The sequence below is a fragment of the Podarcis vaucheri genome (genome assembly GCF_965113315.1).
Source record: "Podarcis vaucheri genome assembly, chromosome: 10".
Taxonomy (NCBI): domain Eukaryota; kingdom Metazoa; phylum Chordata; class Lepidosauria; order Squamata; family Lacertidae; genus Podarcis; species Podarcis vaucheri.
In genome coordinates this window covers 63622764-63637163 of record NC_138748.1, presented here as the reverse complement: position 1 = coordinate 63637163, position 14400 = coordinate 63622764, and the positions used below count along the sequence as shown (strand labels likewise).

The window sequence follows — 14400 nt, the reverse complement described above, 5'->3', positions numbered from 1 at the left end:
CTAATTTAAAAATCTGGGGTAAAAAATATTTAGAATATGCAGTGTATTGTTGTTTTAAGTGAAAGATTTGTAACAAGATTCTGCTTTCTTTTCCCTACGGCATGTGGAACAGTAATAAAATCTGACATGCCCCATAGCATTTGATAACTTGCTACATTTATCACACCAAAAATCACACACTCAGAGACATGAAATAATCCTCCTTACTTTTGGCAATCATCAGCATAAGCTTTCTTGCAAGCCACTTTGACAGTTTAATTTTATGCTAATCCAGCCTCGCATGAGATTTATTAAAAGCAACAAGAAATTGACAGAAATTAAAGTATGCATTAAAAGAAGTTGGGAGGAGGGAAGAATTCCATTCTCACATATGAAAATGATTTACATGTTTTCAAATTTGGTATTAATCAGTTTTTAAAGCGCCAGATCGAGACCTTGAAGTCAAGTATAAAAAGTTTCTGCAAAAGCAGTGTTTTCTGACTGGTGAGTCAGGGTGGTTATAATATTATGGCACCATAGTTTTCCGTTTGCAGCTCCTGCTTAAGAAAAGAGACAAGAAAATCACAGATTTTATTTACTTTTCGTAGATGCACCAAAGTGGAGATTTGAGCAGATGCAGCTTCTCTTACTCCTACGTGACAAGTTGCACCAGTCCAAATTCCCTCTTGGATGCAACTATTAAAAGGAAGAAGAGCCATATCCTCCCTCGCATCCAAGTCACTCAAGAAGCAGCAGGAGAAACATGGCCAATATAAAGTGAAAGTACTAAAGAGAAGTGGGTCCCATGTTGAATGCAAGGTTAAAATACAGGTCTTGGAGGTGGAAAAGAGGTTGAGGATTGTGTTTCCTTAAACCTCTTTCCTCTTGTTATTTCTGTCATTATATAAAAGAGATACTGGACCAATTCAAAAATGCTCTACCAAGATCAGCACAGCTGTAATCCTGAAAACAGCACACAAGAGATCCACAGTCCGCAGTTTGGCAGCTGCCTGTAACTACTGTGCAAGTGATCTCACAGCCACCCACACAAGCCATGCCCTCTGGGATGGAGAGCTATTGCAAAAGCTCCAAAGCTTTTCCTAAAACCAATACATAAACTCAGGCAAGTTTGATTGGACTGACAGTTATGAATCGAGCCAGAGGATCTCTTTGCAGCTCATAGTCTATTTTAAATTGGTTACGAGAAACATAGTGCATACTTAATTGGGCGTTGTGTTTTTTTAAATAAAAAAATAAGAGCTTAAATTTAGCCTCCTTGCTTATTTAGGAGCCGAAAGCAGCAGTCTGGGCATTAACTAGAAGATGGGGCTATTTTCTAAACAAAGGAGACAGCAAAACCTGTATAAAACCACACAGAGATAGATAGATAGATGATAGATAGATATAGATAGATAGATAGATAGATAGATAGATAGATGATAGATGATAGATAGATAGATGGATGATAGATAGATATCTCTTTCTCTCTCAGACACAGGTGCATGTGAGCGCGCACACGCACACACAACCTATTATTCCAAATCTCCTAACCATGGGACAGTTACATCAGCACCATGCTTCAAGTTGTCCTCCCCTGCCTCAACTATTATTCTCACAACCTTTGTTCCATCATTTAACCTTACTGCTGCAATTTAATAAAATGAATTCTTGGTATAAAAGTATGGAGATTTTAGTTTTTCAAATCTTACTAAAAGGGCAAAGATTAAGAGTCGTCACAATTCCTTTCACTTTGATTCTGCAGACATGACTGTTAAACAGGGAAGTATTCTGTAATTATTCACTGCTGCTTAATAGAGAAGGTAAAAAAGGACTAGAAAGATGCTGTTTGCTATTCCTTCTAGGTACAAGCACAGCAGAGCAATATGGAGAGGGCTTCCAGTACCCCCAATTTTGCTCACTGCTTTCCCTTGCACCAGACTCTTACTAGGAACCACCACAGACACTAGTAGAGCTGTATGATGTAAAGTAGCTCCCCAATATAGAACAGAAAAGGCTGCAATTGGGTAACCCTGCCTGCAGACGTCAAGCCTTGCCATAGCCTGGGCAAAATTATTTCTGCAAAGACCCCGGAGCAGGGACACAGAGCTCAGGCAACAAGGAAGCCAGAAGCACCCAGTTGTTGACCAACACTTATACAAGAAAAAGGTAAAAAGGACATTGTTCTTAATTACCCAAGGTGTGGGACAGGATATTTAAGCGGCTGAACTATTACAAAATGCTTGCTAAGAGAGGAGAAACAGATGATTTGCACACTCTGGTCTCAAGTACAATTGTCAAATCTCCCTAAGTATGAACGTTTTGTGACACTTCCAACTACTGAGGGAGAAGTGAAGTACGGTAATTAGTAGTGAACAGTGTATTGTTCTAGTGCACAGGCCAAAGGAAGAGTTGGGGGGGTAGATATCTTCCTCCAGTGACTCATTTGGGACTGCAGGGGTTACCTAGCAGTCAGGAAATTGAAGATCATTTTTTATTTCCCATCACATCATTCAAATTCCTTCTTGCTTCTACATTCCACTGTGCAGAGTTCATACACTTAAGCCACTGAAACTGCAGGCCCTTATAAACAGATGTTTGGCTTCTGCAACATCACTTTGAAAAAGTTCTTACAAGTGATTAAAATAACAACTCGGGACATTTGCCAAAGGCACAGAATGCAGAATCCTTGCTAAAGCTGGGGTTTGAATGGGAGACAGCTCCTTAGAGCAGCTATGAATCACCTTCAGATTTGCGGGATTTTGTTTTTTATTAGAACTGAAGGTCCACCAACAAGAACAGAGTGCAAAACCCAAAGCTAGATTCTGCAGCAGGATGCAAAATAATGATGCAAGGGGTTCGGCTAATTACCTGTTATAACCCATGAGATACACACTGGGATAAACTGCAGAAACCTGCAGTTGAATTGCTACAGACCAGTGATTCTACAAGAATTCATAACTGACCAGAAGGGCAGGACAAAGGCCTAGACAAATGCAATCAGTTAGTAATTTTAGAATGTATTTTAATTGACTGTGTGATTTTATGTACACTGTGCTATTTTTACTTGTTGTTAGCCACTCTGAGCCTGGCTTTGGCCGGGGAGGGTGGAATATAAATAATTTTATTGTTGTTATTAAGCCTATATAACAAGTAAGGAACACAGAAGTTGAGAAATAACATAACAAAACTGATTTATTTTTATTTTTTACTTTGTATTATTGAGTAATAAAGTGACACCTTTACAATCTACTGCAAATATTTTTGATATCCAACAGCAACATGTGCTCTACCTTCTGCCTGCCCTGACCTGGTGGAAAGAATGGATATAGGTAAGATAAAATATACTCATAGAAGAGGATCTTTTCCTTCTATAGTTACTTCTGTCATTCCTCCACCAATAGCTTAATAATACTTATACAGAAACACTAAGAAATATGAGCAAAAAGTCCATGCGCTGCAGTGCAACCAAAAGTTAACTATTCTACAGTGTTATTGCTCACTAAAACCATCCATGTTAGCAACCAAATGTACATGATTGTTTCAGTTTCAACCTTAAAATCAAAATTCAGTAAGTCTACTACTCAGCAAAAAACAAAAACGACCCATTGGCTGCTTAAACCCAGCCACAGAAGACATCTCATCCAGATAAAAATATTTTAAAGTGTTTTAAAGATGTATGAGTTTATATATTATTACAGCTGCATGTTAATGATATCACCAAGCAACATGCTTAAAACCCCCAGAAATTATTAAAATGGCTATTGCACTTAAAATCATGTTTTATCTTTGTAAGTCAATGGTAATTAAATAAAGTTACATTTTCTAAATTTCTAGTGCAAGAACACAATTTTTTAAAAATATTAGAATGCTCACTTAAAAGTGGGAAACAGAGCCTATGTTATGATCTATCCTAACAACTTTTACTTGAATGAAGTCCTGGAAACAGATGTCTTTTAAGGACTGAATTGCAGTGTGCCATTTTCTCAAACTTCCACCACACAAACAGCAACAAACCATAGCTTGCATTCTGATATGATAGTTTACCCTTTTTAAAGTTTGCTTTTCTTCTCCCGTTGCGAGTGTTGCTTACAGCTTTGGTCCTCATTGAGCAAGATCCTTTGTTTTCAGATCACCACATAGTGTAACAATGCAAGGCCAGTTCCGTTCATGCAACTTGAAAATCCGAAGCAAGAAGGATGAAGAATACATTCCTTTGCTTTGCTGCAAATGATGGTTTCAGATAAGCCAGCCAGTTTGAATTCTCATCTTTTCACATCTGAACACCAAGCCCAATGCAGTCAACTTTACAGGCTACAGATTTTCAAAACAATGGTACTGTTTGTTGAAAGCAAAGTGTCTTTCAGGAGACATGCAAGTATTCTCCACTCCAGCCTACACTCCCAGCATTCCACTCCAGAAGAAACAAGAAGATGTCAATAAACTGTTTCACACAAAGACAGATGAAGCATATCAAGGACAGCAGTGTTTGCAGCAGAGAATACCAACTGGCATTTTCCTTGGCTACAGAGTATTTTAGTTGAAATTGTTAAACATCAACACAGATCAGAATGTTCCTGTTCAAAGAGTGATGTTTGTTTGAAACAAACTTAGCAAAGAGGAACCTATGAAATTACAACCCCGCTTTCTAACTGTGTTTTAGCTGGAAGCCTCCAGACATTCCATACTGAGCACTGCTCTACAGCGATACCCTCCTGGTTTTCATTTCTATGGATTGCAATCATTTGTCTCTCTTGAAACATGCAAAGCACTAGCCTCCTTAGGTGTTAACCTAAATTACATGTCAATGCACCAAGAGGCTTCCTTATAGTACCACAGGGCCAATACTGAGAAATGAAGCAAAGAACCACTGTGTTTTTATAGACATATAAAACCACACGCACAGGAGCAGACAATAAAAATGGTCCAGACATTCAGCAACGAACAAAAGCAGGAGGCGCTGACATAACGCAGCAGCAGTGGTAGGAGCTGCAATTCGCTTGCCTTCCCAAACGGAGTAGCATTGTCCTTGGTGGTTATGTAAGTGGTCCATAAAACACAGGATGGGTGTCTGGATTCAAACTCTGGTGGTCAACCAAGTGACCATTTTTGAAGTATCATGTCAGTTATAGTAAGGTAGCAATTAAGGACAGCTCGCTAAACCAGTCAAGAACAACAATGGCAAGTCTGCTGTTTATCACATATATACTGAGTAAAAAAAAGTCACATGTCAATGATAACCAAGAAAAAGATTACTATATCAGGGTGGTTCTTCTATTCATTACAATATCAACTGGTGAGCATGGTTTAAATCCAGCTGCTTTGGTTGCCCACACCAGTTCCCAGCAGGAGAACTGGAATGAGCAGCCAACACAGAATCAAACTCCACACTACCACCCATCCATCTGCCAAGATCACTCCCATCAGAGTACTATCACCTGACTGACAGGTGTGTGTGTTTTTAAAAGCGGTCAGGATTGTCCCACACCACAGACAACAGACTCCCCAAGTTCTAACCTAAAATAAACTGGCTTAAAAAACAACAACACCTGAGATGTTTCAACTGTAACCCCTTGCTGACTATCCTGGGACATTTGCAGGCTAGATAACTCCACCATTGTTCATCTGATAATTCAAACTAGAATGAACAAGTGGCTTAGGAAAAGCCTGATCTTGAGAGGGAGATGCCAACTCCTGGCAATTTATTTCCATCGCTGAATGCCCACTTGAATACAAAAACAATATCAGAATATAAAATTTAGTTCCCTATGCTATTATAACTGATAGCACAGACCAGCCCACATTCCTGCCAGCATACAAATGGGTTAACTTTAAATCAAACAAGAACTCACTTGGCTCCAGTGCACATTTTTCTCCTTATTTCCTGTTTCCAAGTTCGCGTTTAAACATCTATGAGATCACCTCTCTCCATCTTCCCCCCTCTACATTTATATAATAAACAAGCTAGGAACTTTGTTAACCCACCTATGTTCCTCTTTAGCTATTTTCCATGGCTTTTAAGGACACAGCAAAGATCATACCAGTGACATAATCATAATAATGATGTGATTGCTCTTTATACTACACACTCAATACTCATTAATTTAAATTAAAATTACTGTTTAATTTTACAAGGAAAGAAATAAAATTGTTGGAATATGCATGGTAGTTTCTTGCCCAAAAGAATGTGCTACATTTTCTTTGGAGAAGAAATTAGATCTGAATAAGACCACTACTTTCCACACAAAGATCATGTACTCCTCCTCCAACACAGTTGCTGCTTCTTCATCACCCCAGACAGCCCCGGCCGACCCTTTTCCTCGCTTCCCCAGCAACACAACTGAAGGCCTCATTTTAGGGGTTCTGAATAGAGAGTATCACTTTGCTTACTTCCTTAACCCATCAGCTATTCCTGGCTTCTTTTATGTTGAAGGGGGAAGAGATCACAGGTAGTCATCAGAAAGAACATATTCAAAGGCCCTTGCCAGATGAGAGAGCAAACCTAAGCTGGAAGTTTTTCTCCACCACTCACAGTGGTAGAAATCAGGGTCATTCAACGAAGATGGATGTTGGAAGATTTCAGGACAGACAAAAGAAAGTATTCCCACACAGAGTACACAGTTAAACTATGGAGTTCGCTCGCACAAGAGGCAGTGACGGCCACTAACTTGGGTATCTTTAAACAGAGTTTACACAAATTCATGGAAAGTAAGATTATCAATAGCCCTGGTGGCTGTGCGCTACCAGCAGTATTGAATAAAGTGTGCCTCTGAATACCATTTGCTAGGAAGGACAAGTTCTGCTGGGCTCAGCTTCTGCTACTGGGCTCCCCATAAGCAACTGTTTGGCCACTGTGGGATTAGGATGCTGGACTAAATGAACCTTTGATGTCATCCAGCAGAGCTCTTATTATATTATTATGGAAAGCTTTTATAGGGATCCTGTAGTATCATATGATCCACACTGACCTGTTGTCAGTCAGTGGTTTCCTTCCTGGCTAGTCTTCCGGCAGTTCCAACCTTCAGCCAGAACTGGCTATTGATACCCAGGTTGTATTACTCCCTGACCAGTCTCTGCTTCAAGAGCTGTCATATAGACTTGTAACAACAACAACAACAACAATTTCATTATTTATATTTATTTTATTATTATTTGTAAAGCTGTTTCATCAATGACTTATTATGATGAGTCACATGCTGGGTCCACAACTTAACCCAACTGAAAACAATGCTAAATATATAAGTGTGTGAAGATACTGTAGGAATGTCAAAGATAATCAGGCAGGGTGGGGTAGGTGAAGGGAAGGTGAAGCTGTGTATATAAACAAGGAAAGGCGAGAGATTTAGATCTGCCTGCAGGGAAGAAACTCACTTCCATGCAGAATCAAATTTCACTAGAGCAGCAAGTTGACAGCTCTAAGATTTCCTGGGAGATTCTGCATATTGGATTGGTGCGAGAGAGATACACAGTGTCTGCAGGACAATTTAATAATGCTGTTATAGCAAAATGTCACCAAAGCAGTTGGTGCATATTGTCACTGACAATGTTGTCACTGCTGAAAAACGTTTTTGTAACTTTAGATGCTTTGAAAAGCTGATGTGAATATAAATCCATTTTAAAATTTAGCTTCTTGCGTGCTTTAATGCTTTGCATATTTCCCCCCTAAATTTAGGGTTTTATCTTTTTATAAACCATTTTGAGGGTTTTTACAATCAAGCAGCGTATAAATTTTATGAAATAAAATAAATAAATAGATGGCCTCCAAGCATACATGGCGGTGGGGTGAGAGAGGAAAACAGATGCAAACTTTATGGTTCTTTCATGTTCAAGTGGCATCACACTATCATGACATCTGAGCAGAAAGGAACAGAATCAAGGTTTGGTACTTCCTGTGCAACCCTCTTTGGATGCTGCAATTCTATAACAGCTACAGTCATTCCAGGACAGTGAGTGACCCCTTGTGTTGGTAACCTCAGGGCTACATTACTGTAATGTGCTCCATGTGGGTCTGCCCTTATCAAAGCTGGTTTAGAAGCTGCAACTAGTGCAGAATGCAGCTTCTAGATTGCCTACTGCAATCATATTTTACTACTTCTGCAGGAACCGGACGGCTGCCAATTTGCTGCTCATCCAAATTTAAGTTGTTTGTGCTGACAAATAAAGCTCTTTATCAGAGTGAATGCCTGCTCCAATACTGACCAGCTTATTTACCAAGGTCATCCAAGGAGACTCTTTGGGTGGTGCCACAGTATGCAGCAATCCTGAGAGAGGGTCTTTTCTATGGGGGTGACTGCACAACAGAACCTCCTCCTGCATTCTGAAATAAGGTAGGTGCTGGCTGTGATGAGCCTTCAACACCTGCATAATACCTAGCAAGGAAAGGGTCTCTGAGATTCATTGCAGAGTAGACCAGAACCCAAACCCTTTCTCATACTTCCAACAAAGCATCCCAGACCCTAGAAAGGCTTCCAGACAGAAACACATACAGCCTTGCAGCTCCTGGCATGTATCCATGTTAGTCTACGAAATGAGGAGTGTATTGATAAAAGTGAAGGACCACAGAGACAGAATGGAAAGTCTAAAGCAAAATCACCTAGGTGCCACAATTCTATAAGAAGTTGCTGTAATAGAGGGCAGATGAGTCTGATGTGCCAAAAGCAGTCCTATAGTATATAGAAATGCAGAAAGGGAAAAAGAAATTCAGATACAGCCCTTGGAGCACACTCCAGCAACAAGGACAAAAACAAAAACTTGGCCTAGGTGTGATACTGGATTCGTCACTGCCTCTGGACCAGTTCGGCTTGTGTGACAACCCCTTAACCAGCTTATCCCACAATGGAGATTATGTCATCCTTCACTCTGTTTCACTCCCACCTCTCCTCCCAAATGGGCGTAGTCTGAATTCACCCACATTACAAGTTCATTCTTTTCTGCCAAGCGTACAGATAAATGAATGGCTCTTTATGAAGTAACCGAGTATCGTTTCCTCATTTTGCTTTACACACTGGGAAACAAGCTCCAATCAATTGCTATAAAATTCCAGCCAAACTGCTCTCCCTAAAACACACACAATTTGTGGGGCAAGGCCTGCCTTGTGCTTTTATTTTTGTACAGGTATTTAGGTACTACACATAAACAGCAACTATTTGTCTTAGTGATTGTTTCTGTGTCTGCATGAGAGACACACAAGCTCTGCAACATCATGGAACCCTTTCTTCAGAGGACACTATTTACATTATATTAAGTTTAGAAGGAAAGATCTATCTTCCAAGAGTCTTCACTTCTCATAATCATGAGTGGAACTCTGCTAGAAGGGGGCTTTGAAATCCTATGCTCCACACACATCACGCTACAGCCCATCAAGAAGCAAGTTTTTAGTGTTAGGGGGCCTTCAGGATTGGCAAGGATGTGGAGTAAGGGGTTCCTATTGGAAACCAAGGCAGAACTTCCCTTTGTACAAGTGTCTTCTATTCACGCTAGAGGCTCTTTGGAGTCAACCAATTGGCACCATTTTGAGTTCTGAATTTTACAGCTCATTATGGGTTTTGAAAAACATTTAGATGGCTTGTTTTTATTCAGATGGTGATAGCTGCCTTGTCTCTAATTTGGATAAAGGTGGGATCATTTTTTATCTGAGAATTGTGGACACTTCCAGCAAGACAAATTTTCAAATGGAGAAGAGGATATGAGATTCACCTGTAAATGTCAAGGACAAACCCACATCAGCTCAAGACAGTTGGGTCACAAACAGGAGGCACAAGGGGTAGCTAGTAAGACTTCAGCCTGAACAGCACAACTTTAGGCAAAGATTGAGAAGGAACTGCAAATCATACAGTGACGCCACAGCCAAGAAAGTTTCCATATATCAATAGACTAAAGGGAGTCAGGCAATATACCAGTGTCCTCATAAAGCAAAGATGGTTAACCAGTGGCCCTCTAGATGCTGTTGCATTACAGAGCTTTCCAGGGTTAAAGCTGCTCACTAGCCTGAACAATTAGAAGACTTGTCCAATGTTATCACTTTGGACGACCAACTATGGGTAGGAGCTGAGGAATAGGAAAGCAGGAGTTAAGAGGAAGCCTCCAAGTCCTTGTCTCCTTCTTGATGTTTGTTGTTGACCCAGCTATAGCAAACTGAACTACTCAGAGATACATTAATAGTACACATTGCATTTTCAGAGTGCCACCCATTTAGCGCACAATGCCTGCTGAATTTGGTGCCAAGGTTGCTATACTTACATGCAACAATACTTTTCCATTACAAACAGGGGAAATTCAGCCTATTCAATTTTATGTCTATTCCAGGAGCTGTCACCTGCAAGTTGCTTAGCAATATTTTGTTAGCAATGGAGCTGTGAACATTTTACTAGGCCTAAGCTGTGCCGCGCTATTACTTAATGGCTCTCCATATAAAAGCAGTTCCTATACTTTTGAAAGAAATGCAGCACCCTGAAGACATCTTGCAGAGTCACCTGTACAGCATATCCTGAAAATTAATTGAAAGTAATAAAGACGGCACACATTCAGGAGTTAAGGACTTAAAATCTGTACAGCCAAGATCGTGCTGGGAATGTCAAAAATTTTCATTTATACGTATAAGCAAAATCAATAGGTGTGGGTTTTGATCACAATGCTGACCATTACACTAATGTTTTGTTGTTGAGTTCCTATGATTTTCAGTTCCTATGATGAACACTGAAATAATATTTTTGAGGATTTTGTAGAATACTTCAAAATGTGAGAGGGTATGGTGGTGGTTTAAGTGGTCTTAATGGCCAGAAAGTCCTTTCTCTTGCAGCACCTACACCCAGTGCCTGTACAGTATCTCCTCTCTCACCACTTCCCTTTCAACAATTCTAAAAAGTTACACAATATAGTAGTCAACTAAATTTGACACAAATTTGAGTTTTGTGATCACTGGCTCATGGGCTTCTTTCTCTCAGCAGGTAAGAGATAACCATGGTTCAGGGTTAAACCAGTGTAAGAGTTACCACAAACCATAGTTAGCCTTTGATGTGGAGGCAAAGCAGATTTTAATCCTGAGTTCAATCTCTAAATTAAAAGCAAACCACTGTTAGCGCCAAGGATTCAGATGAAACATTGAACCATCGTTAACACTAGGAAAGGGAGAAGGGAATTTGTGAAAGCAAGGAAAGAATAGTACAAGCCCACAGCATGCACCTTTTTATAATATGTAAGTAAGCCACAACAAATGTCCTTGTTACAAACATGGGCTCTAAGCAGATTCAGTTTTCAGGATTGAACCTTTACGGCCAGAGTTCAAGTTTCCATTTTACTGCCCACATCCAATAAAGTTGAGCATTCCTTAACATGAGTGCACAGTCCAATGTTTAGTTTATTCATTCTTGTATATCAGCACTCACCAACAGCTGGCTGAGGATCAAGGGAACAGTAGTTGAAAACATCTGGAGGACAACAGGTGGATAAAGGCTGTCATATATGAATAGTTTTCTCACTGCTGTGTCTTGCCTCTAGCTCATTTCTTCGGAATGTACTACATTTCTTTGGAATGTAGTACTGTATAATTGTGAATATCAGAAGCACCTAATCAAAGCAAGGTTCAAATGGAAACAGGAGTGTGGTCTAAGGGGTTGAACAAAGACATCCACAAATGCTTTAAGAAGGGGATAGAAAGGCTTGCTGCTCAAGAAGGAAACAAGGAACTGCCAACACCAAGCCATCTGGAAAGCAAACTCAGCTAAGCCAAGATAGCATACCAGAGCAATGATCTTGGCCTGCAAGTCAGCTGTAGTGTTTGAAAGATGCCCAATTCATATCTTGGAGAAGGATCAGGTTTCTGTGTTTCTCTGCTAACTTGGCAGTGTTTTTCTAAAAGGCTTCCTTACAGTGCTCTGCCCAAGGACTTACACATTGGGAAAGTGCGCCTTCCCCCACCCCCCACCCCAAATGTTGTGGCAACCAAAGTTATGAATCCTTTAGAAGTGGGACTTTAGCTCTCCGAAAGTGGCAAAGTAAAGAGCCTAAGCATCAGGTTAAAAAGAAAAATCACAGAGGAGGTGATGGCAAAGACTTTCCTTTTCCTGAGATCCAGGAGATCTGCTGCCAGTCAGAATAGAGAATGCTGGGCTAAATGGACAACTGTTCTGATTTGGTGTAAGGTAGTTTCTCATGTTCACGGAGAAAATTTGGCAGTGGTGGGGGATGTCAAGGAGCCAAGACCTTTATGAGACCTCAAGACTTTGAATGTTAAATATACCTAAGAGGGATCATAAAGGAGAATATCCAGCATATAGATTTCTCTGAGAAATGAAAAAGTGGCTCGCTGTATATAGATAAATCAATATTGGATTTTAATTCAGCCAATTTCATTTTTTTTTAATAATAATTTTTATTACATTTTTTCCAAATTACAGATAGAACAGAAGAAAGAAAAAACATAAAGAATAGAAAGAGAGAAAAAAACAGAAAATCACAACCATTTCAACAACTTATTTCCAATTTCTATCGGACTTCCCCACATCTCCCACATAGTGCATTCTTGACAATAAAGTTATCAGCAAATTATAACCTTATTTCGTGTGTTTCTTTGTATTTTCAATTGCAGTTTAAGTTTAAATCTCTTATTTTCCATTTACTCTAAGAATGTAACATATTGTCATTTTTACCCGTTTAAACTTTGATTCTTTCATAAATATTATCCAATTTCATATATAATCAACTTTCGTTGCTGGGGCTACCATTCCAAGTCATACGGCATCTTAAGATTCATATAACTTATAATACTTTTGCAAATAGTCTTTGAATTTTTTCCAATCCTCCTCCATTTCCTCTTCTCCCAAATCTCGGATCCTTGCAGTCATCTCGGCTAATTCCATGTAGTTCATCAATTGCGTCTGCCAGTCCTCCAGTGTGGGCAAATCTTGGGTCTTCCAATGCTTGGCGATGAGGATTCTTGCTGCTGTTGTAGCATACATAAAAAAGGTTCTATCCTTTTTTAACACCTTCTGGCCGACAATGCCCAGAAGAAAGGCCTCCGGTTTCTTGGGAAAGGTGTATTTAAACACCTTTTTTAACTCATTATAGATCATTTCCCAGAAAGCCTTCACTCTTGGGCAGGTCCACCAAAGATGAAAAAATGTCCCTTCAGCCTCCTTACATTTCCAACATTTATTATCGGACAAATGGTAAATCTTAGCAAGCTTGACTGGGGTCATGTACCACCTGTATACCATTTTCATAATATTTTCTTTCAAGGCATTACATGCCGTAAACTTCATACCGGTGGTACATAACCTTTCCCAGTCCTCAGACATAATGTTGTAGCCAATGTCCTGAGCCCATTTTATCATGGCTGATTTAACTGTCTCATCCTGAGTGTTCCATTTAAGCAGCAAGTTATACATTCTCGATAATAACTTGGTCTTTGGTTCTAACAACTCTGTCTCGAGTTTCGATTTTTCCACCTGGAATCCTGTTTTTTTGTCTAACTTAAAAACCTCATTAATTTGGGCATAATGTAGCCAATCTTGCACCTTACCTTTTAATTTTTCAAAGCTCTGCAACCTCCAATTACCTCCAATGTTTTCTATTATTTCCCAATACTTCGGCCAGTAGGCCTCCATATTGGGTTTTTTCCGAGCCTTGGCCTCTATTGGTGATATCCACCTCGGAGTTTTACTTTCCAATAAGTCCTTATATTTTTTCCAGACCATAAATATTGCTTTTCTGACAATATGGTTTTTAAACATTCCAAATGTTTTTGCCTTGTCATACCACAGGTACGCATGCCAACCTAACGAATTGTTAAAGCCTTCCAGATCTAGGACATCAGTGTTTTCTAACAGAATCCAATCTTTCATCCAGCAGAAGGCCGCAGCTTCATAGTATAACCTTAAGTCCGGCAGGGCAAACCCCCCTCTCTCCTTTGCATCAGTTAGTATTTTAAACTTTATTCGGGGCTTTTTGCCCTGCCAGACAAATTTAGAGATGTCCTTCTGCCACTTTCCAAAGCAATCCACTCTGTCCACAATCTGCAAGGCCTGGAACAAAAACAACATTTTTGGCAAAACGTTCATTTTTATAGCTGCAATTCGGCCTAACAAGGATAGTTTCAATCTTGACCAAATTTCTAGATCTTTTTTCACTTCTGACCAACATTTCTCATAATTATCTTTAAATAAATTCAAATTCTTGGAAGAGAGATTGACCCCCAGGTATTTCACTTTTTTAACAATATTTAGTTCTGTTTCCCTCTGAAACCCCTCTGCTTCATTAACTGTCAGGTTTTTCCCTAACACCTTAGTTTTTTGTTTATTCAACTTAAAGCCCGCCACCCGACCAAATTTCTGAATCAATTCCAAAACTCTTTTTGTACTAGATTCTGGCTCCTGTAATGTTAAAACCAAGTCATCTGCAAATGCTTTCAGTTTATATTGTTTCGCT

The 14400-nt window shown here is 39.6% G+C and overlaps 1 protein-coding gene across 8 annotated transcripts in view; it reads right to left on the bottom strand.

Moving 5' to 3' along the window:
- USP6NL (USP6 N-terminal like) overlaps positions 1 to 14400 on the bottom strand; it is a 141843-nt gene that overhangs the window by 82543 nt on the left and 44900 nt on the right. Inside the window, exon 1 of one of the 8 annotated variants that reach the window (XM_082238811.1) lies at positions 4024 to 4450. The exons of the other annotated variants lie outside the window; for them this stretch is intronic. Coding sequence (XP_082094937.1) covers positions 4024 to 4084 — 61 coding nt within the window. The 5' untranslated portion in view covers positions 4085 to 4450. Of the gene's footprint in view, positions 1 to 4023; positions 4451 to 14400 lie in introns of those variants that run through there. 8 annotated transcript variants of the gene reach the window in all.